Source organism: Eleutherodactylus coqui, chromosome 13, assembly GCF_035609145.1.
Source record: "Eleutherodactylus coqui strain aEleCoq1 chromosome 13, aEleCoq1.hap1, whole genome shotgun sequence".
NCBI classification, from domain to species: domain Eukaryota; kingdom Metazoa; phylum Chordata; class Amphibia; order Anura; family Eleutherodactylidae; genus Eleutherodactylus; species Eleutherodactylus coqui.
In genome coordinates, this window is record NC_089849.1 from 64,312,119 (window position 1) to 64,335,724 (window position 23,606).

General features: G+C 46.2%; 1 protein-coding gene across 2 annotated transcripts in view; it reads left to right on the forward strand.

Moving 5' to 3' along the window:
* Positions 1–15,006: 15,006 nt before the first annotated feature.
* The window catches only part of CD40 (CD40 molecule), a 38,582-nt gene continuing 29,982 nt past the window's right edge, over positions 15,007–23,606 (forward strand). For both annotated transcript variants that reach the window (XM_066588202.1, XM_066588203.1), the window contains exon 1: positions 15,007–15,280. In XM_066588202.1, coding sequence (XP_066444299.1) covers positions 15,176–15,280 — 105 coding nt within the window. In that variant the 5' untranslated portion in view covers positions 15,007–15,175. The remainder of the gene's footprint in view (positions 15,281–23,606) is intronic.

A 23,606-nucleotide genomic window follows, 5' to 3' on the forward strand; every position in this document is an offset into this window, starting at 1 on the left:
CCTGCAACATCGGTTTAATCTGCCAGTGCACCGACTGCTGTGCGACGTGCCCACACGGTGGAACTCTACGCTCCACATGTTGGCCAGGCTCTATGAGCAGCGTAGAGCTATAGTGGAATACCAACTCCAACATGGGCGGCGTAGTGGGAGTCAGCCTCCTCAATTCTTTACAGAAAAGTGGGCCTGATTGGCAGCCATCTGCCAGGTCCTTGGAAACTACCCAGATGGTAAGTGGGGATGCTGCAATCATTAGCGTCACCATTCCTCTGCTATGCCTCTTGAGAAGTTCCCTGCAAAGCATAAAGGCAGACGCTTTGCGCTTGGAAACGGAGGCGGGGGAAGACAGTATGTCGCTGGATAGTCAGAGCACCCTCATGTCTATATCTCAGCGCGTTGAGGAGGAGGGGGAGGAGCATGAGGAGGAGGGGGAAGAGACAGCTTGGCCCACTGCTGAGGGTACCCATGCTGCTTGCCTGTCATCCTTTCAGCGTGTATGGCCGGAGGAGGAGGATCCTGAAAGTGATCTTCCTAGTGAGGTACAGCCATGTGTTGCGTACAGCGCTGAGCCAATCAGAGGCAGGTCTGACTCACACCCCCTTCACACCCACTGCAGGCCGGCCGCGCGGAACTCCGGCTGCCGGGAGCAGGTGTGTATATATATATTTTTTATTTTAACACTTTTCTGGATGAATTGCAGGGAAGGGCTTATATATTTAAGCCCTTCCCGACAATTCATCTCGCGCACGCCGGCAGCCCATTGCTACAATGGAGCCGGCTGTATTGCCGACTCCATTGAATTCAATGGGCAAACATCGTTCTTCTCTGCCACAGCTGTTACAGCTGTGGCAGAGTAGAATGATTTGTCTTCTATATGTTCTCAATGGGGTCGGCGCTGCTGCTGCCGGCCCCATTGAGCGCATATAGAGAAGAGAACAGGAATCGCAGATCGCAGATAGGTGCGATCTGCGATTTCTGTTCTATAATTTATCGGACGAGCACATAAAAGGTGCTCATGTGTCCGATACCATTGCAAAGCAATGGTTTAAAAAAATCGCCGGACGCATGCGCATGCGCAAATTGCGCGAAAAAACGCCCGTCTGACTAAGGCCTAAAGCGTTGAAACTTTCACCTGAACCAATTTTTATTTTAACTGGGCTGCCTCCAGGCCTAGTTACCAATTAAGCCACATTAACCAAAGCGATTAATGGGTTTCACCTGCCCTCTTGGTTGGGCATGGGCAATTTTTCTGACGTACATTAGTACTGTTGGTACACCAATTTTTTGGAGCTCTCGCCTACAGTGTAATCCTATTAATTTTTTGCCCACCTGCATTAAAGCTGACGTTACATCAGCTGTGATTGGCAATGCAATGGGATATATTTATGTACCGCCGGTGGCTTCCTGGCACCCACGCATGCTGTGGGTCCACAGGGAGTTGTAACTGCATGTGTCCACTTCTAAAGAACCCCAGTCTGACTGGGGCATGCAGTGGGGGCCGAAGCCCACCTGCATTTAATCGGACATTACCTCAGCTGTGATGGGCACTGCAATGGGATACATTTATGTACAGCCGGTGGGTTCCAGGGAGCCACCCATGCTGTGGGTGCACACGGAATTCCCATTGCGGAGTTGTACCTGCCTGTGACTATTTATAAAAAACCGCAGTCTGACTGGGGCATGCAGACACCTTGACAGAATGAATAGTGTGTGGCACATAGGTTCCCCATTGCTGTGCCCACGTGTGCAGCTCCTGATGGCGGTGGCACAGGATTATATTTCTCATTGCTTCTGTACAGCATTGTGGGCTATCGCCCCGCCCCTTTTAAAGAGGGTCGCTGCCTAGCCGTGCCAACCCTCTGCAGTGTGTGCCTGCGGTTCCTCCTCATGGCAGATGCACTTATAAATAGACATGAGGGTGGTGTGGCATGAGTGCAGCTGAAGGCTGCGCAGGGACACTTTGGTGTGCGCTGTAGACACTGGGTCGTGCGGGGGGGGGGGGGAGGGGTTGGGCAGCATGTAACCCAGGAGAAGTGGCAGCGGAGTGTCATGCAGGCACTGATTGTGCTTTGTTGGAGGTAGTGTGGTGCTTAGCTAAGGTATGCATTGCTAATGAGGGCTTTTCAGAAGTAAAAGTTGTTGGGAGGGGGGTGGGCCCACTCTTGCCGCTATTGTGGCTTAATAGTGGGACCTGGGAACTTGAGATGCAGCCCAACATGTAGCCCCTCGCCTGCCCTATCCGTTGCTGTGTCGTTCCCATCACTTTCTTGAATTGCCCAGATTTTCACAAATGAAAACCTTAGCGAGCATTGGCGATATACAAAAATGCTCGGGTCGCCCATTGACTTCAATGGGGTTCGTTACTCGAAACGAACCCTCGAGCATCGCGATAATTTCGTCCCGAGTAATGAGCACCCGAGCATTTTGGTGCTCGCTCATCTCTAATTATGATTTAAGGCTGTACAGCTCTGATGTTGGAAGATGTCCATCGGGGTTCTCTTACTGTATATTGCCAGCCTCTCTGCTGTTGGAGCCTATCCAATGTGTTACCTCATGCAGTACTGGCTTTAGCCAGCATATAGCGCTGTTGTATAACGACAGAAAAAGAGTAAGCCCCCTAGGAAAACCAGGATACAAATTGGATTGGAAAGGGTTAAACCTGAAACTGTCTAGGTATACGGAGATGCCAAGATGACAAGACACGCATGTTGGCTCCGAGTTGCGTGCAAAGATAGGACCTGTCCTATCTTTGGTGCGTGCTTTCCATTGAAAGCACGCAGCTTGCACCTAGAATCGTGGGAACGGGCTACTCCAAGTAGCTGGAAGCAGCCCATTTACTCAATCTTTATAGCTTCTATAGCCGCGAACTTTTTGCGCTGCTAGCAGCGCGACATCTACGTTCGTCTGAAAGAACCCAGAAGTGCAGGAAGGGAGATACATTTATAGCTAAAATAGGATTTTTGTTTTCATCGGGGCATCAATGGGGTGAGAGAGTAAAGAAGCATGAAGGGGCAGACTATGACACCTACCTCTAAGACCTGCTCTAAGACAGGGAGAATGACTCCAGGGCAAGCCTACATGAACAAGAAAACTCTTGTAAGTTTGCCAGAAAGGGAAATGACATTGCTCCGAGCCAAACTTCTTTCTGGAATTTTTCCCAGAAGTTATGTTTCATTTTCTAAATTATTTTTCACATTGGATCTACTTGAATTTGTTTTTTAGTGAGAGTTATTCAGAATTTTCAATCACATTTAGTAATTCTACCCTGTAATGTATTACATCATTTGGAATTGACACCACAAACATATTTAACCTGTTTATGACTGTCCCATTTTAGGCCTTAATGACAAATTCATTTTCTAGTTTGTTTTTCATCTTCGTATTCCTAGAGCCTTAACTTTATTTTCCTGTTGACATAGCGGTATGAGGGCTTGTTTTTTGGTGGAATAAATTGTATTTTATAATGGTATCATTTTGGGGTACATATAATATATTGTATAACTCTTATTTTTAGGGTGGGTGTGATGGGATGAAAAAACACAGAAATTCCATTGTTTTTTGGGTTTCTATGGCATTTATACCACTGTGTGGTATAAATAACATAATAGCATTACTTTCAGCACAATTACAGTGATAACAAATTTAAAAGGTTTTTTAGATTTCCTAAAAACAATTTTTTTAGGGAAAAAAATTGCTTTTGTGTCTCTGCATTCCCAAAGCCATAACATATTTCTTTTTGTTTTGAGGGAACATTATGAGGGCTTGATTTTCGCTGCATAATCTGTAGTTCTGAGTGATAACATCTTTTGGAACATACCAATTTTTGATCATTTTTTATTCCATTTTTTTGGAAGCAAAATTAATAAAAAACTGCAATTCTAGCACTGTTCTTAGGCAGTTTCTTTATGCAGCATTCATCGTGCGATAGAAACTACATGTAGTTTTAATTCCTTAGATCACCATGATTGGCGCGATACCAAATTTATATGATTTTTGTTCTGTTTTACTACTCTTGCACAACACAGACACTTTTGTAAAAATGTACATTTTTCACACTGTTTACCCTGCATGTTCACTTGTTTGCTGTTCAGAATGCAATGCCAGTTGTCTAGTGTTTTTCTTTTCTTTTTCTTACGTGGTAAGTAGGGAAAGAAAAGGTGTTTTGTTTTTTAAACTTTTTTAATGTTTTTGTAATATTTTTATTAAACTTTGTTGGCTTGTATATTTTTGTCCCACTAATAGACTTCTTCACTTGGATTGTTCATAGAATACATGGCAATACTTAACCGTGGCAAGTGTATTCTACAAACCTACTTCCCCTACTTTTGGCAGGGCTTAATAGGCCACCACAGATAGCTGACCCAGAGGCCATTGTTAGGCCTCTAAGTACCATAGCTACCCATCAGCTTTCACAGGGTGCTAATGGGTGACATAGGGAGTCCCTTCCCACTGTCAGCCTGTTAGATGCCACAAAAACCTTGACTGCAACATTTAAGGGGTTTATGTGCAATTTTTTTTTCCCACGCCTATAATGCGGAAGAAAATTTGCTTGTCTTACTGAGCCCTGACGCTGACTCAAATACTGATGAAAATTCATATTAGAAAATATATGTACACATTAAATTTCACATGCAAACTGCAAATTTTAATGTTTTTTTTCATTGAATGTTGCTTGTACTCCCAACCAACATTTGCACAGAATGTAAAATGTCATATTAAAGTGGTTGCCAAGGTTCAAAAAAAGGCTGCTGTGAATTGGACACTTCCTTTCTTCAAATCCTTTTGGGAACGCAGTGTATAAAAATAGATACAACATATTACGCATACTGTATCTTATGGATGGATTATAATAGTCCAATCTCATTAAAGAAGTCCCCTTGTGTTGTTATATAGTTTCTGACACAAATAGCACGCAATTAAATGCTATATGAATTTTACAACCATTTATTATTGTTCCAATGCATCAAAAATTAAAAATAAGCAACTTTGCAAAATGTCTTGGATAAAAATATCTTACGATTTTGTGCATACTGCTTATATGCCGTCCTGTATATCTCCATGGTTACAAATGTCTAAGGTAGAAAAAGCTCTTTGTAGAGGCTTCGTACCATAGAAAGCTGCTGTAACAATATGCCATCACTTCATAATCGGATGTAGTTAAGCGCATCGATATCAACTCCCTGATATCAACTGTGCAGGGAGCTACAACACAGACCCGTATACTTGAATGGAGCAGTGCGGGAGTTCCTTACACGAAACATTAACCCTTTCTAATTCAATTCTGGATTCAGGGTTGCCTAAAAGGCTCTCTCTTTTTGCTGTTATACAACGGTGCCATCTGCTGGCTAAAGCCAGTGTGTGTGCACCAGAGAGGCTCCGACAGCAGAGTGGCTGGCAATAGACGGTAAGAATACCCTGTTGGACGTCTTCTGACATCAGAATGTAGGATTGGAAAGGGTTAAAGGAGTTTTCCAATATTAATTAGAATTTTTTTAAGCTGCCCATATTAAAACCTAATAAAAGGCACCTTCCTTCACTGGTTACAATCCTTTTGCCGCAACCTGGTTAGCAATATCCTCTTCAGCCATACATGTTGTGGATAAATGGTGATAAGTGGAGGAAGATTGTTGACTCTGCTTTTATGTAATAGCATGTTCATCATTACATATAGTTATAGGCTCTGCTGTTCAATAGGTCCTTTTTTGTGATCATTAACCTCTTTTGATTGAGGCCATTAATGGTCTGCAGCGCCGTCTAAGACCAAGTTCACATGACCAGGTCATATTCCGCATGTGGGAGGCCCGCAGTGGATTCCGGCTGTGAGCCCAGCCGGTGACCCTGCATAGCACAGTACAGATTACTTTTTTGTTCATATTTCCTGCACCGTCACCTAGCGTTGATGCAGGTACTTGCAGCCCATACGCAATGTAATTGCGTATGGGCTACAGGTATATCCGCGACCATAGAGCACAATGGGCTCTAAGGTCATGGATTCCGTGGTAAAATAGAGCATGCTACGATTTTCCTTCCGCTCATGGAATACGCAATTCGTAACCACAGGTGTGAGGGAAACTTCAAAAATGCATGTCTTTCAATGAATGCGTATTACCACGGATTGTCCGTACAGGCGGCGATTGCGGAATCCGCAATTCAAATCCGGTCGTGCGAGACTGGCCTTAGTTGGATCCTGTGTCAATGGGGTCCATCGGGCAATCTAAGCTGCAGTGTTCAATGTGACCATTTTGAGGTACATCTAATATATTGATTAGCTTGTAGACTTTTTCTTGTTGTCTGGCAGGGGTATCTCATGTCGTACATGTACATCATAGAGCGTTAAGAAGGTAAGTGTTTAGCACTAGCTATTTATTTGCTATAGTTATAGAAGTTAATTACTAGTTTCTTTGGTAAAGGGGTTGTTATGACAAGACAATCTATTTTTCAAATGCAGCCAAACATTCGGTTCCATCCGCCATGTCCAGGCGATAAAGTCCTACAGTAACTCTACAGACACCTCTCTGGGCAAAACACCTCCAAATGAATGGCATAGCTGTATTTGTCCACCGTGGTGCTGCAGCCACAGCTCCCACTGAAGTGAATGGTTGGACTCCTGTAAATACCGTAGGTCATCAGTTTTTAAGATCTCGAAAAGTTTCTAGTTGGTCCTTTAATTCTAAAACTGTTCAATTTGCAAGTAGAGAAAGGATGTTCTTATTACAGCTGACTAATCAGGAGGAAAGTATAAGTGTAATTTACACTGATCCAATTTAGATTACAGTACTATGTTCTTATGATAACTTCATTTTAAGGATGGTACCCATACTCAAAGAGAGCAGTACTCATTCATTTATTCCATATGTGAATTCAATGCTTAGAGGGGTCTCTGTATATTAAGACCAAACATTTCTTTTTTCGTAGAACACTTAGGCCCAATGTCCATGGCCGGAAAGCATTGGGCTTCCACACTTCATTTAATACCTGCGGATCTGTTTTGATTTGATTTGCGGATGCCACGTGTGGATAATAAATCGCAGCATGCTCCATTTTACCGCAGATCAGGCACAGATGCGCTCCATTCATCTCTATGGGAGCTTACGATCCGCAGTGCATCCACAAATACATTTGCAGGTTAAATTCAATTAGAAAGGTGGGGGAAAGGCTGGGAGGTGAGTTTGTGGATTTTTTACGCACGGATGATCCGCACTGCATCTGCGCGGGAAAAAAATGCAATCCACGATCTCCCGCAAGCAATAGAAAAATCAATTTAATGATGACTCGAAGTGCATCCGCTATGGAAATCTGCATGAAAAATCCACACACACCGTGGGCTTAAGGCCTTACTATTGCGTGAATATGTTGATAAAAGACTAAGGCCGCCTGCTGACGAGCGGGTCGGATCTGGCGGCGAGAATTCTCGCCGCGGGACCCGACCCGAGCGCCTGCAGAAACGAGCGTGTACTCACCCGCGCACGGCGGCCCCAGCTCTTTCATGTGCCGGCTGCCGGGCAGCCGGCGCATGCGCAGACCAGAGCCGGCGGCCGGGTGAGTGACGTTTCTGTGCGAGGCTCTGCGAGCCCCGCACAAAAATAGGACATGCCGCATAGGAGTGCGTATTGTAATGCACTCCTATGCAGGCTTTCAGTGGCGGAAATCCCGCCGCGGGATTTCCGCCCGTGTGCAGGCGGCCTACGGCTGAATGCACACAGCCAAGTTGGATTCCAACTTCGAGATCTCGCAGCGGAATCAGACCCTGTGCCCTGGCAGTGACCCCTGTGTACCTGCCAGTTGTCTTCTCCGTGCTGCAGGATGTGCTGGCCGCCGCGCCGCCGCACATGCGCAGTGCTGAGAATGACGCACCTCAATACAGAGAAGAACAGGTCAGGAAGTATTTGCATAACATACAAAAAAGGGAATCCACATTTAAATGAGTCAATAACCGTCAGTATATACAAGAAAATGAAAAAGAGAAGTGTCCTACTGGCACAATAAGTGAGTTATTAACTAGAAGGAGGCTTCCAGAAACTGACTTTTCTAAATAAAAACAACCAGTCAGGGTAAAGGTTTTTTTTTTGCTGTGGGAAATTACATTGATAAAATACCCTTAAAGGGAAACTGTCACTGGCTACGAGCTCCGTAAATTAAGTTATGGTGCTCAAAGGGCTGGATTGCAGGGGAGTATTTTTTATACTTACCTGCCTCATGCTGCCCGCACTGTCAGACCCAAAAGTCTGCATACAGACCCTGTCATTCGACTGAGGGCTTAAACACATGGATGCATGCGCAAATACGCTCGCCACTACGGAGCAGATTTGCGCATGAACCAGTGATTTTGTTTTACTATTCAAACTCTGTGCAAGTCTAGAAGAAAAAAAAACAGGAAGATAGGTCATGCCCTATCCTTTCTCGTACGTAGTAATATCTCACGAGAAACCCACCAGTCAAAACAATATCATTGAAATCAATGGTTTTCTTTCGTCACTTTTTGCGGCCTTGATTTTTAACAGCCGCAAAAAGCTGCAAAATCATGGCCATGTGAAGAAGCCCTGAAGGATGTGTGCGCACATTCCCATTAATCTCTGCATTCTAAATGCACGGTCCGCGCACAAACTTTCAGGGAGTTTCTTTAGACATGGAGAGGCAGGTAAGTATAACAAGTACCTCCCTGCACCCCTAAGAACCTGCCATATGAGTATCATAACTTAGTTTTTGGTGCTCATAACCAGTGACAGCTTCCCTTTAGGGCTTCTTCAGATAGCAGTGTTTTTCCAGGTTTTTGCACTGTTTTCAATGGATTCGTTTTGACTAGCAGGATTCTAGCGAGATATCTCTAGAAAAGATAGAGCTTGTCCTATCTTTCTCATTAATAGTATTTTTATGTGCGAGAAAAAATAGCGCAGGGCTATCTTCCTGCTTTTTTTTTTTTAATCTTGCGTGCAATAGCGCAAGTTTGAATAGTCAAAAAAAAACTGGTTCATACACAATTATGTTCCATAGTGACGAGCGTATTTATGCATGTGCCCATGTGTTTAAGCCCTTTAAGGGGTTTTGTCATTACAAAAAATAAATTCTATTCCTCCCCAGGCAGACTTCTTACCACATTTTCTCCTCACTGATCTTAACCAGTCCCCTGGGTCAGCTCACCGCAAGCCATCTGGATCCTTTTCTCCTTGTTATGAAGCCTGCATTCTTCACATTCTCCTTCCTGCAGGTCAGAGAAGGTCACGTCCCTGTGATGTAGTGTTCACCGACTTGGAAGGAATGCCGATCTATTGCAGAGACAGCACACATAAGCAGTCTCCGCAATAGCTCGCACTTCCTGCTAGACTGTGATTTAGTGACATAGCGTACATTTCCGGGCAGAAAGGAGCAGCCAAAATTCGCCGGAATTCTTTGACCAGAAAACCTGCCTGCTATAACTAAGGGCGCATCTGGACAGTGATTGTTTTCATGAGACAACCTTTTAAGGAACAGTCCCAAATGTTACTGATTTTTTCAAATGTACAAGATGAACCTATATATCTTATTTATATATTATAGAATCATTTATATATACTATAGTATATATAATATAAATAGTACATGTGTAATATGAAAGTGCCTGCATGTACAGTTATGTTATCAATGGATTTTAGCACTCTTCTAGTTGTCTAGCTTAACACAGGAGCATTTGCACAGAATACGCAGAGAATAAAACCGTTTGCTTTCAATGAGTTTGTTCAAATTTGCATATTTTTCCTGCACGTGTTAGTGGCACAAAAAAAATACAGCATGCTCTACTTTTCTGTGTATTTGGGCACCATAAATGTCAATAGGGATGCGTAAATGTGTGCGCAATACACAAGTATATGTGTGAAACATTGAGTAAATCGACTGGAAAAAGAACATACCTGCAACGAAATAGTCATTTCAATCAGTCCTTGTCTGCCGTGTGAAAATGAACATGCCTTGCAGGCGCAATAAGTACAGTAAAATACGCTGACGTATATACATGGCAGCCTGGCCATCTGAATGGGCGAGAAAACGGGAGATTTAGCCGCGACTTCATCGTGGCTTTCTCTCATTCGTATGATTTTCGGCCGCGATGTGGGTGGCCCATAATCACAACGCCTGTGTGAAAGAGCCCTAACGCTGAAGTGCCGTGAAATGAATGGCTCTATCATCGTGGAAATTGTTTTAAAAAGTTTAATTTCATAAAATTTGTGAAAAGTGATTAAAATCCAATTTTTCTGCCCTTGGGCATGTTCAAGACCTTTTCCCCCTGATCCCTGGACTTTGACCCACTTCCTTCTAACATTCCTCCTAGAAACTTCCCAATACTGTGCTGCAATGTTGTACATCATTTTACAACTATCAGCAATATATAACTCACAAATGTTTGGAAGCTTTCAACATGTCTGGGCTCCTGCTTGACTTTGACCTGAAGGTTTTAAATTATTTTGTGTAAGACATGTTTATGCATTGTTAGGGCAAAACGTGACAAAACGAAACCATTCATTTCAATGGTTTAGTTTTGACTAGTGTGTTTCTCAGGTGATCTTACTACGCGCAAGAAAAGACAGGCCTTGCCCGATTTTTCTTGCACATAGTTTTTCTACATACAAGAAGAGATAAGACACAACTTGACTTTTTGCTTTTTTTTTTACTTGTGCTTAAATTTACGCCTTGTTCAAATGAGCGTTCACATTTACACATGCATAGGTGTGCACAAATACGCATCCACGCATGTGCCAAAACATGCTTGAACGAAGCTCCGTGCAGCATTGCTCTCACTGGGGCCTCCACTGCTGCCAGCGGCCCCATTGAAAGCAATGGCCTGCCGGCAACCCCTACAGTGATTTTCGGTGAAGGACTTTAAATATAAGCCCTTCCATGAAAATCATCCCTAGCTGTAGTAAAAAATAAAAAAAATATATACTCACCTCTCCGCCGTTGCCGGGGCTCAGGCGCGTCTAGCCGCATTTCCTATGGGAACGTTCATGTGAAGGAATTTTAGCCGCGCAAAAAACATCTGAACATTCCTATAGGAAACCATTGGTTCTTATAGCCGCAAGTTTTTACGCGAGTGATTTCTGCGCGCGTAGGAACCCATGTGAAAGAGGCCTTACATGAGCCTTTACTATGGAAACGTTCAGATGAAAGAATTTTAGCCGCGCAAAAAAAAAAATTGCACCTAAAATGTTATGTAATGAAGAGGAATGGTGAGCCATGGTCAGCGCTGAGCCAATCAGGGGGCAGGTCTGACTCACACCCCCTTCACACCCACTGCAGGCCGGCCGTGCGGAACTCCGGCTGCCGGGAGCAGGTGAGTATGTATATTTTTTTTATTTTAACACTTTTCTGGATGAATTTCAGGGAAGGGCTTATATATTTAAGCCCTTCCCGACAATTCATCCCGCGCACGCCGGCAGCGCATTGCTTTCAATGAAGTCGGCTGTATTGCCGGCTCCATTGAATTCAATGGGCAAACATCGTTCTTCTCTGCCACAGCTGTTACAGCTGTGGCAGAGAAGAATGATTTGTCTACTATATGTTCTCAATGGGGTCGGCGCTGCTGCCGCCGGCCCCGTTGAGCGCATATAGAGAAGAGAACAGGAATCGCAGATCGCAGATAGGTGCGATCTGCGATTTCTGTTCTATAATTTATCGGACGAGCGCATAAAAAGCGCTCATGTGTCCGATACCATTGCAAAGCAATGGTTTTAAAAAATCGCCGGACGCATGCGCATGCGCAATTCGCGCGAAAAAACGCCCGTCTGACTAAGGCCTAAAAGGGACATCTTATCTTTATTCTACGCATCAATGCAACTAAAACGATACACAATGTATATTTTTTTAATGAACTTCTGCTTAAAATTAAAAAAAGAAAAAAACACCTGACACCTGAATGGCAACCCCATGGTCCTATTGTGGCAGGGCTATTTGCGTAATTTTTTACATCTTGATTGATCAGGATACTTATATACCGCTGTCAAGACTAACAGCGGCATTTAAAGGCTTATGTGCTTATTCACACGGGCGTATATCGGCCAGGTTTTCACGCCCGACCAATATACGATACCCCTTGGCTTACAATGCATCAGTGCACAGGGGAGTATTTCCGTGGCGTAAAAGCGCCGCTGGCAGCTGCATAGATTCCTATGGGAGCTGCCGGAGAAGGGAGGTAGAAGGGAGTTTAGCAGTGGGATTGCTAAACTCCCTCCCCCTTCTCTTCTCCTCTCTGCCTCTTGCCACTGTTTGCAATGGGAAGGGGCGGGACACTCCACCCTCTCCCATTGCTGGCTGCGGACAAGGAGCAGGGAGGGGTGGGAGCTTAGCTCTGCCCCTGTCCCACCCCCTCTCATTGCAAACGGTCAGAGGGGAGGAGAGAGGAGGGGAGCTGGCGAGGGGAGGAAAGGCGGAATGTTTCCCCAGGCCCCACGGCATGGCAGCCCCAGCATATATGCGCTGGGCCTTTTGCCATTCAGGCTTTTTTATGGCGGCGGCGTCTGCACGAAAGACACCTACGGCCATGTAGATGGGCCCTAACAGCTACAATCTGAATTAACTCCAATTGTGGCTGTTGCAGATATGTGTTTGTTGTCAAAAACAGCTGATACCTGTTGTATATGGAACGGACGCCATACACAGCATATACTGTGGACGTCTATACACATCCTAACTGAACAGGGCATTTGCAGTCAGGATATTTATAGCTGTATGGCTATCTGAAAAGGGGTAAAGTCTTGGCTTTGGAAATAAGTAATTAGGAAGGTATAATTTATTTTCATATTAGATTACTTCATTCATTTTTGTATTCTGTATTTACATATTGAAGGTTTTGCAGTACCATCTTGTTGCAGCTTGTCAGCTGTAATCAGGAAGTGGAGCAGAGGTGGCGTCTCTATGTCGGCCTGGTTCAGGTGACCACGCCTTGAGTGCTGAGATGTGCCTCTTCATGTCACTGTAGAATGTCCCTTACAAGTTTGCTGTTGGCTATCCCTTAAGGTTTCCTGTCACTGCTGAAGGTATCTTTGGGGTCATCTTTGGGAATTCCTTAATGTACTCTGCAATAGCATCTGTGGTGTGTGGACTGATTGACCAACAGGGAAGTGTTTTCCCTAGCCTGTAAATCAGTCATATTGAATGTGTATTTATTCTAGACCCTCCCCTCTAAGGGCTCAGTCAGATGAGCCTTTTTGTTTTTGCACACCGATGTGCGCCAAAAAATGCGCTCCACACATGTTAAAAATGTGCGTGACTGAATTCAATGAATGGCTAAGTGCTGCCTCTGATTGGCTGAGCACTCAACCAATCATACACAGCCCTTTCAGGAGGCGGGGATTTTTAAATCCCTGGCAGGAGAAGAAGCTTCAGAAGAGTGTTGGGGAAGCCAGTGACAAGACGCACCAGAGCTGCACAGCAGTGGAGAGGTGATGTATATATATTTTTTATTTTTTACAGCAGCTATGGATGATTTTCAGGGAAGGGCTTATATTTCAAGCCCTTCCCCAAAAATCACTTCGGGGGTTGCCTGCATCCCATTCCTTTCAATAGGGCCGCCGGCAGTAGCGCCAGCCCTATTGAAAGCAATTGGATGGCATTGCGGTCCTTTGCCACAGCTGTCACAGTGTTCAGTGATGAGGGGACTCTCAACGGGGAATCTTTACGCACAGCATGGTCCTTCCCGGCGCACGGATGTCCTATCTTTTGCTGGTGCGAGTATTTTGTGCCTGTAAAAGATGGACATGTGAACACAGCATAGGAAAGCAATGGTTCTATCAGTATGCGCAAAATAACGCTCGTCTGACTTCGCCCTAAGAGTGCTGCTTATTTACCGGACTTTCTGGTGTGGGAATGCATGCTATTCTATCTATTTTATCTGTCCTATGGGTGTTGTCGGACGCCTGTACCCTCTGCCCGATGGATGTTGTTGAACATCTAAACCCAGTCTAGTCTGAATTATGTCCTGACAGTTGTCATCTGCTGATAAGTTTTTGTGGTTATACTTTTACTGTGAAGACTATTCATTGCCTGTAATGTATACACATAGACAGTGTTTTCATCTCCTATGTATTCTCTCCTATCTGCCATTTAGGCATTTAGGGACAGACTAGGTCACCTTGGGTCAAGATGTGGGGCTGCCCCTATAAGGGTGATCCCCCTGCTTTTAGGCCCTATTTGATATTTGACCTGTTTTATGAACTCCGTGTTGGTACCAAATATAGATTTATCTATTTATTTTGGTGTTGCTTGATTTTGTAGTGATATATATATTCCTATCTCTTTTGGAGACTAAAATACTACATTTGTGTAGGAAGTTATCCGCACATCCTGTACGAAAGTGAGTTATCGGAGCTTTGTCCTGCATAGCGTAATATACATATGCAGAACAGCCTATGACATCGGAGCTCTGTCCTGCATAGCGTAATATACGTATGCAGAACAGCTTATGACTTTGGAGCACTGTCCTGAATAGTGTAATAAACATACGCAGAACAGCCTCCAAAATAATAATGTAACATACATATACAGAACAGTCTCCAACATTAGAGAGCTGTCCTGCATAGTGATAGAAACATATGCTATATACATTGTATGCCGTTATAGGATGATTTTGTATGGCACTGTATTACAGAGATAGATAGATAATCATTAAACAGATTAGAAAGGAATTGAGTCTTATATAAATGCATGTAATAACAATATACATATATTTACAGGATTGTTACAAATGATCTTCCCAATGTGAAACACTCATACCTCATGCTGAATTTTCAAAACACTGCTAATAAAATCATCCTGACAGCTCATTTTTATGTGTTTCTGTTGAGTAACTCCAAGGAATCCACAACTACCCAAAATAAATAAGAACTGGGGAGGGGGCGGGTGGCAGGGAAACTGGATTGGAAAGGGTTAAAACTTGGCAGTGTCCTTTTTTAGAAATCCCCTAGCTGTTCCTTGATTGTATGTAGTTCCCACTTTCACTTTCACTCAGCAGTAATCCTTGGGTGGGACTTACTGTATAATACGGAACAGAGAACATATAACAAGCACTTGTCTGCTGTCTATCCCAGTCTTTGCAGTTAGCACTGTCATTGGGTCGCCTTATGAGCTCTTTTTGGGGTCATCATCGTCTTAATCTTCATGCGATGAGGTGTCTCTGTTATCATCACTGAGATCCTACATTCTACATTCGCTGCAGATGCTCCTGGGACCATCCAGTTGGTATTGTCACCTTTTGCAATTCTGTGGCCTTCCAATGTATCCTTGGATTCTCTGGTTGATTCTCTGTAGCCTCTGCTGCCAGGTGAGACATGACTGATACTACCTTCCCGTAATCATTGCTTGTATCATCATTAATATTACAAACTAGCAAGCCCATCGCCGCTCTGCCCTGTATCTCTAGTATGCCCGTGTGTTTTGTGCTACATCAATCTTCTCGTTGTTTCCCCAAGGAGTTAATATGCGTTTGTTCCTCATTTGTGACACTGGTAATTTCCAGGCACCTGCTGTTTGCCTCCCTGGGGAGTTTAACTACAGACGTGAAGTGCTGTGTACTATCTAAATGTGTGTGCACTTTAGCATCCCACTGGTAGGCTAATTTCATGCCATGATCGACTAATCTGTTCAATGTTAACAATGAATATATCTTGGAAAGTTGTACACCGTGGCAGTACTGCTGTTTATGAAATAGCCCACAGAGAATTTTGTTTAATGAACCCACTGTTGAGAGAAAATTAATTTAATCAGAAAATGCCTGGAAGCAAGTTAACACTGAAGTTAAAGTCGATTTTCTATTGTTCCTCATATTCAGCAAAAAGTCAGACCGAGGGGTAGATCTGCCGATGGAGTTTCAATATAAAGCAGCTTAAAATACTGTCATGGCATATCTGTGGTTAGGATGTATATGTTGCAGAACACCTTTTGCAATCAGAAATTAGAGATGGGATGATGTCACCATGTCAGCTCTGACACACATGAATGCACCTTCGGTGCTCGCACCAATGAAAGCCTGTTTCCGGTCACTGCAGAAGTTCCCTTTGAAGAGTTGTCTGTTGGGAATCTGTCAGTGTTTTAAGTTTCCTTCTTCTCTTCCTTGGAACAATATTTCCTATGGTGTATGGGCTAGTTGGCTTACATGGAGGTGTTTCTGCTAGCCGGGCAATTAGCCATAATGGAAGTGCATTCATTTGGGGCCCGCCTCTACATGGGTGCTGGTTATTTTTCTGCCTGAGGTGTTTGGTGTGGCTTTGGGACTTATTCACCTGTGCGTAGCTCTGTTAGCATTTCCACCTGCTATATATCCTTCCCTATCTTCCAGCTAGGGACAACAGGCTAGGTCCTCTTGATCCGAGACATGGGGCCGTCCCTATCAGGACGAATACACTGCTTTTAGGCAAGGTCCATCAAGTTGTACTTGGTTAAGGAGAGCGTTCCCTCTCCTGCATTTTGTGTTTCCCTTGTTCCAGTGATGTAGATGTTGGTCCATTGCTGACACTATTACGTCTTAGGCCTCATGTCCACAGGAGGGTTGGATTCCCTATGCGGATTTCCGCAGTGGTAGACCTGCTGAAACCATTTGCGGGAGATCACGGATGTACTTGCTTTTCTGCGCAGATGTACACGGATGCACTGTGGATGGTATATTGTCAAGATACACAATGAATTACTGATTCATCAAGGTCTGACAATTGGGACTTCACCAGTCGTTAAAATAAAGGACCCTTTGACATTTTCTCATCACAGCACCTGGAAAGAAACTCGGCCTCAGTATCTGCACAGAGCCTGGATGGGAGGGGAACTGTGCGACTACATATAAGCCACACTTTTAGGGGTTTCATTTTTATGGCATTTACAGTGCGGTAAAAATTGCATGTTCACTGTATTCTGTGGGTCGATATGATTCTGGCAATACCAAATTTATACAGTTTTTTTTAAATTTTACTACTTTAAAAAGGCAACCCCCCTTTTTTTAAAGAAAAAAATTGCTTTCCACCTCGATTTTATAACACCCATAAGTTCTTTATTCTTCTGTTTATTGGCTTGTGTGTAGACTTGTTTTATGTGGGATGAGCTGTAGTTTTAATTAGTACAATTTTTGTGTACCTACAACTTTTTAATCACATTTTATTCACATTTTTTTTACGAGATTAGGGAGCCCCAAGAAACACAATTCTAATGTGTTAGAAATAATGTGATATTTTAATAGTTGAGACTTTTACAAATAAGGTGATATTTATATTTTCTAATTTGTTTTTATATGAAAATAGGAAAATTTGTTTTTATTAACTTTTACCATTTAAGCATCGCTAGCGATATTCCGTCGTGGCCGTGGACAGGCGGCCTTAGTTTAAATTTTCATCATGAAGCTACATAGCACACAAAGGATACAATATTGCAACTTCTCAGCTGTGAAAAATATAAAGTCTGTACAGATTAGCTGATGAAAATGTTTCCATCCACTGGAAGCAAGCAGAGATCTTAACCATTGTAAAGAATTGAAGCATACAGTTGGAAATAGAGAAAAAAAAACTCTCAATGCTATTTTTTAAAATTTGATTAGCCCTGCAGCATGAGATAGGAAACAACATGGCTAGATTTTGTCAAGCTGATCTTCTTATCTGCTGTCAGCAAAGTGTCAGTTCAGTAGAGCAGCCCACCATTTACATTGAGCAGTCTGCAGTTTTACAGCATACCTATCATTTCATATGACTTTGCAGATTAAGCTGTCATGTAGAGATGAGCGAGCACCAAAATGCTCAGGTGCTCGTTACTCGGGACGAAATTATCGCGATGCTCGAGGGTTCGTGTCGAGTAACGAACCCCATTGAAGTCAATGGGCGACTCGAGCATTTTTGTATATCGCCGATACTTGCTAAGGTTTCCATTTGTGAAAATCTGGGCAATTCAAGAAAGTGATGGGAACGACACAGCAACGGATAGGGCAGGCGAGGGGCTACATGTTGGGCTGCATCTCAAGTTCCCAGGTCCCACTATTAAGCCACAATAGCGGCAAGAGTGCCCCCCCCCGACAATTTTTACTTCTGAAAAGCCCTCATTAGCAATGCATACCTTAGCTAAGCACCACACTACCTCCAACAAAGCACAATCACTGCCTGCATGACACTCCGCTGCCACTTCTCCTGGGTTACATGCTGCCCAACACCCCCCCCCCCGCACGACCCAGTGTCCACAGCGCACAACAAAGTGTCTCTGCGCAGCCTTCAGCTGCCCTCATGCCACACCACCCTCATGTCTATTTATAAGTGCGTCTGCCATGAGGAGGAACCGCAGGCACACACTGCAGAGGGTTGGCATGGCTAGACAGCGACCCTCTTTAAAAAGGGCGGGGCGATAGCCCACAATGCTGTACAGAAGCAATGAGAAATATAATCCTGTGCCACCGCCATCAGGAGCTGTACACGTGGGCATAGCAATGGGGAACCTATGTGCCACACACTATTCATTCTGTCAAGGTGTCTGCATGCCCCAGTCAGACCGCGGTTTTTTATAAATAGTCACAGGCAGGTACAACTCCGCAATGGGAATTCCGTGTGCACCCACAGCATGGGTGGCTCCCTGGAACCCACCGGCTGTACATAAATGTATCCCATTGCAGTGCCCATCACAGCTGAGGTAACGTCCGATTAAATGCAGGTGGGCTTCGGCCCACACTGCATGCCCCAGTCAGACTGGGGTTCTTTAGAAGTGGACACATGCAGTTACAACTCCCTGTGGACCCACAGCATGGGTGGGTGCCAGGAAGCCACCGGTGGTACATAAATATATCCCATTGCATTGCCCATCACAGCTGATGTAACGTCAGCTTTAATGCAGGTGGGCAAAAAATTAATTGGATTACACTGTAGGCGAGGGCCCCAAAAAATTGGTGTACCAACAGTACTAATGTACCTCAGAAAAATTGCCCATGCCCAACCAAGAGGGCAGGTGAAACCCATTAATCGCTTTGGTTAATGTGGCTTAATTTGTAACTAGGCCTGGAGGCAGCCCAGTTAAAATAAAAATTGGTTCAGGTGAAAGTTTCAACGCTTTAATGAGCATTGAAACGTATAAAAATTGTTTACAAAAACAGTTTACACTGTCGGTTGACAGGCGGGTACGCTTATCCGTGATGATTCCCCCAGCCGCACTAAACACCCTCTCTGACAAGACGCTAGCCACAGGACAAGCAAGCACCTCCAGGGCATACAGCGCGAGTTCAGGCCACGTGTCCAGCTTCGACACCCAGTAGTTGTAGGGGGCAGAGGCGTCACGGAGGACGGTCGTGCGATCGGCTACGTACTCCCTCACCATCCTTTTACAGTGCTCCCGCCGACTCAGCCTTGACTGGGGAGCGGTGACACAGTCTTGCTGGGGAGCCAGAAAGCTGTCAAAGGCCTTAGAGAGTGTTCCCCTGCCTGTGCTGTACATGCTGCCTGATCTCTGCGCCTCCCCTGCTACCTGGCCCTCGGAACTGCGCCTTCGGCCACTAGCGCTGTCGGATGGGAATTTTACCATCAGCTTGTCCACCAGGGTCCTGTGGTATAGCATCACTCTCGAACCCCTTTCCTCTTCGGGTATGAGAGTGGAAAGGTTCTCCTTGTACCGTGGGTCGAGCAGTGTGTACACCCAGTAATCCGTAGTGGCCAGAATGCGTGTAACGCGAGGGTCACGAGAAAGGCATCCTAACATGAAGTCAGCCATGTGTGCCAGGGTACCTGTACGCAACACATGGCTGTCTGCACTAGGAAGATCACTTTCAAGATCCTCCTCCTCCTCAGGCCATACACGCTGAAAGGATGACAGGCAAGCAGCATGGGTACCCTCAGCATTGGGCCAAGCTGTCTCTTCACCCTCATCCTCATCCTCCTCATGCTCCTCCTCCTCAACGCGCTGAGATATAGACAGGAGGGTGCTCTGACTATCCAGCGACATACTGTCTTCCCCCGCCTCTGTTTCCGAGCGCAAAGCGTCTGCCTTTATGCTTTGCAGGGAACTTCTCAAGAGGCATAGCAAAGGAATGGTGACGCTAATGATTGCAGCATCGCCGCTCACCATCTGGGTAGACTCCTCAAAGTTTCCAAGGACCTGGCAGATGTCTGCCAACCAGGCCCACTCTTCTGTAAAGAATTAAGGAGGCTGACTCCCACTGCGCCGCCCATGTTGGAGTTGGTATTCCACTATAGCTCTACGCTGCTCATAGAGCCTGGCCAACATGTGGAGCGTAGAGTTCCACCGTGTGGGCATGTCGCACAGCAGTCGGTGCACTGGCAGATGAAACCGATGTTGCAGGGTGCGCAGGGTGGCAGCGTCCGTGTGGGACTTGCGGAAATGTGCGCAGAGCCGGCGCACCTTTCTGAGCAGGTCTGACAAGCGTGGGTAGCTTTTCAGAAAGTGCTGAACCACCAAATTAAAGACGTGGGCCAGGCATGGCACGTGCGTGAGGCTGCAGAGCCGCCACCAGGTTACGGCCGTTGTCACACACGACCATGCCCGGTTGGAGGCTCAGCGGCGCAAGCCAGCGGTCGGTCTGCTCTGTCAGACCCTGCAGCAGTTCGTGGGCCGTGTGCCTCTTCTCTCCTAAGCTGAGTAGTTTCAGCACGGCCTGCTGACGCTTGCCCACCGCTGTGCTGCCACGCCGCGCGACACCGACTGCTGGCGACGTGCTGCTGCTGACACATCTTGATTGCGAGACAGAGGTTGCGTAGGAGGAGGGTGGTTTAGTGGAGGAAGCATACACCGCCGCAGATACCACCACCGCGCTGGGGCCCGTAATTCTGGGGGTGGGTAGGACGTGAGCGGTCCCAGGCTCTGACTCTGTCCCAGCCTCCACTCAATTCGCCCAATGTGCCGTCAGGGAGATATAGTGGCCCTGCCCGCCTGTGCTTGTCCACGTGTCCGTTGTTAAGTGGACCTTGGCAGTAACCGCGTTGGTGAGGGCGCAAACAATGTTGCGGGAGACGTGGTCGTGCAGGGCTGGGACGGCACATCGGGAAAAGTAGTGGCGACTGGGAACTGAGTAGTGCGGGGCCGCCGCCGCCATCATACCTTTGAAAGCCTCTGTTTCCACAACCCTATACGGCAGCATCTCCAGGCTTATAAATTTGGCTATGTGCACGTTTAACGCTTGAGCGTGCGGGTGCGTGGCGGCGTACTTGCGCTTGCGCTCCAACACTTGCGCTAGCGACGGCTGGACGGTGCGCTGAGAGACATTGGTGGATGGGGCCGAGCACAGCGGAGGTGAGGGTGTGGGTGCAGGCCAGGAGACGGTAGTGCCTGTGTCCTGAGAGGGGGGTTGGATCTCAGTGGCAGGTTGGGGCACGCATATTAACACATTCTGCCGCAGTTCTCCAGCGCGGCCGATTCACCCAATCAGCTGGCTGGAATCGGCACATGTGACTACACAGCGTGCACGCGGATTGCCTGCAGCAGCCGTGTGCACTACACAGTACAGTTAAGCAGCCGTGTACTACACACTCCACTTAAGCAGCACGGGGTTAGGTTTAGGGTTAGGTTTAGGGTTAGGGTTAACTAAACCTAACCCTAACCCCAACCCTAAACCTAACCCTAAACACTAATCCTAAACCTTAACCCTAAAGCTTAACCCTAACCCTAACCCTAACCCTAAACACTAACCCTAAACACTAACCCTAAACCTAACCGTAAACCTAACCCTAAACCTAACCCTAAACCCTAACCCCGTGCTGCTTAAGTGTAGTGTGTAGTACACGGCTGCTTAACTGTACTGTGTAGTGCACACGGCTGCTGCAGGCAATCCGCGTGCACGCTGTGTAGTCACATGTGCCGATTCCAGCCAGCTGATTGGGTGAATCGGCCGCGCTGGAGAACTGCGGCAGAATGTGTTAATATGCTTGGGGCACAGGGGGAGAGGCAGCGGTGCAAACCGGAGGCGGTGAACGGCCTTCGTCCCACCTTGTGGGGTGCTTGGCCATCATATGTCTGCGCATGCTGGTGGTGGTGAGGCTGGTGGTGGTTGCTCCCCGGCTGATTTTGGCGCGACAAAGGTTGCACACCACTGTTCGTCGGTCGTCTGCACTCTCAGTGAAAAACTGCCAGACCTTTGAGCACCTCGGCCTCTGCAGGGTGGCATGGTGCGAGGGGGCGCTTTGGGAAACAGTTGGTGGATTATTCGGTCTGGCCCTGCCTCTACCCCTGGCCACCGCACTGGCTCTTCCAACCTGCCCTGCTGCTGCACTTGCCTCCCCCTCTGAAGACCTGTCCTCAGTAGGCGTAGCAAACCAGGTGGGGTCAGTCACCTCATCGTCCTGCTGCTCTTCCTTTGAATCCTCTGTGCGCTCCTCCCTCAGACTTACTCCAATTACTACTACCTGAGTGATAGACAACTGTGTCTCATCGTCATCGTCCTCCTCACCCACTGAAAGCTCTTGAGACAGTTGCCGGAAGTCCCCAGCCTCATCCCCCGGACCCCGGGAACTTTCCAAAGGTTGGGCATCGGTCACGACAAACTCCTCCGGTGGGAGAGGAACCATTGCTGGCCATTCTGGGCAGGGGCCCGGGAACAGTTCCTGGGAGTCTGCCTGCTCCTCAGAATGTGTCATTGTAATGGAGTGAGGAGGCTGGGAGGAAGGAGGAGCAGCAGCCAGAGGATTCAGAGTTGCAGCAGTTGGCGCAGAACTCTAGGTGGTCGATAGATTGCTGGATGCACTTTCTGTCATCCACGACAGGACCTGCTCACACTGCTCATTTTCTAATAAAGGTCTACCGCGTGGACCCATTAATTGTGAGATGAATGTGGGGACGCCAGAAACGTGCCTCTCTCCTAATCCCGCAGCAGTCGGCTGCGATACACCTGGATCAGGAGCTCGGCCTGTGTCCACACCCTGACTTGGGCCTCCGCGTCCTCGGCCGCGTCCACATCCTCTAGGCCTACCCCTATCCCTCAGCATGGTGTATTACCAGTAGTGCAGAAACAGAACGCTGTAATTAAATGTGCCGCTTATTGGCCTGTGGTTGGAGGCTGACTTCGCTTACGGAACGCACAGCAGAGGCAGAAAAGAATTTTGCGCAAGCCTGCTGTAACACTTAGCTGGCTGCGTATGAATTAGGACAACTACCCCCAGCAGAGACCCAGTACACTGAGGACGGTCACAGGCAGCCCAAATAGATTTTTTTTCCCAAATATTTTTGGAAAGGCCCACTGCCTATATACACTGTATATGTCTTCTCTCTCTGCGTCACCACTACTGGCCCTGGAGTATGTAAAATAACTGCAAACTGTTGCACTGTGGACTGGAATACAGCGGTGATGTAACAGCCAACACAGAGCCAGGAAATAATTTTGCGCAAGCCTGCTGTAACACTTAGCTGGCTGCGTATGAATTAGGACAACTACCCCCAGCACAGCCCCAGTACACTGAGGACGGTCACAGGCAGCCCAAATAGATTTTTTTTCCCTAATGTTTTTGGAAAAGCCCACTGCCCATATACACTAAATATGTCTTCTGTCCCTGCCTCACCACTACTGGCCCTGGACAATGTAAAATTACTGCAGACTGTTTCACTGTGGAGAGGAATACAGCGGTGATGTAACAGGCAACACAGAGCTAGGAAAGAATTTTGCGCAAGCCTGCTGTAACACTTAGCTGGCTGCG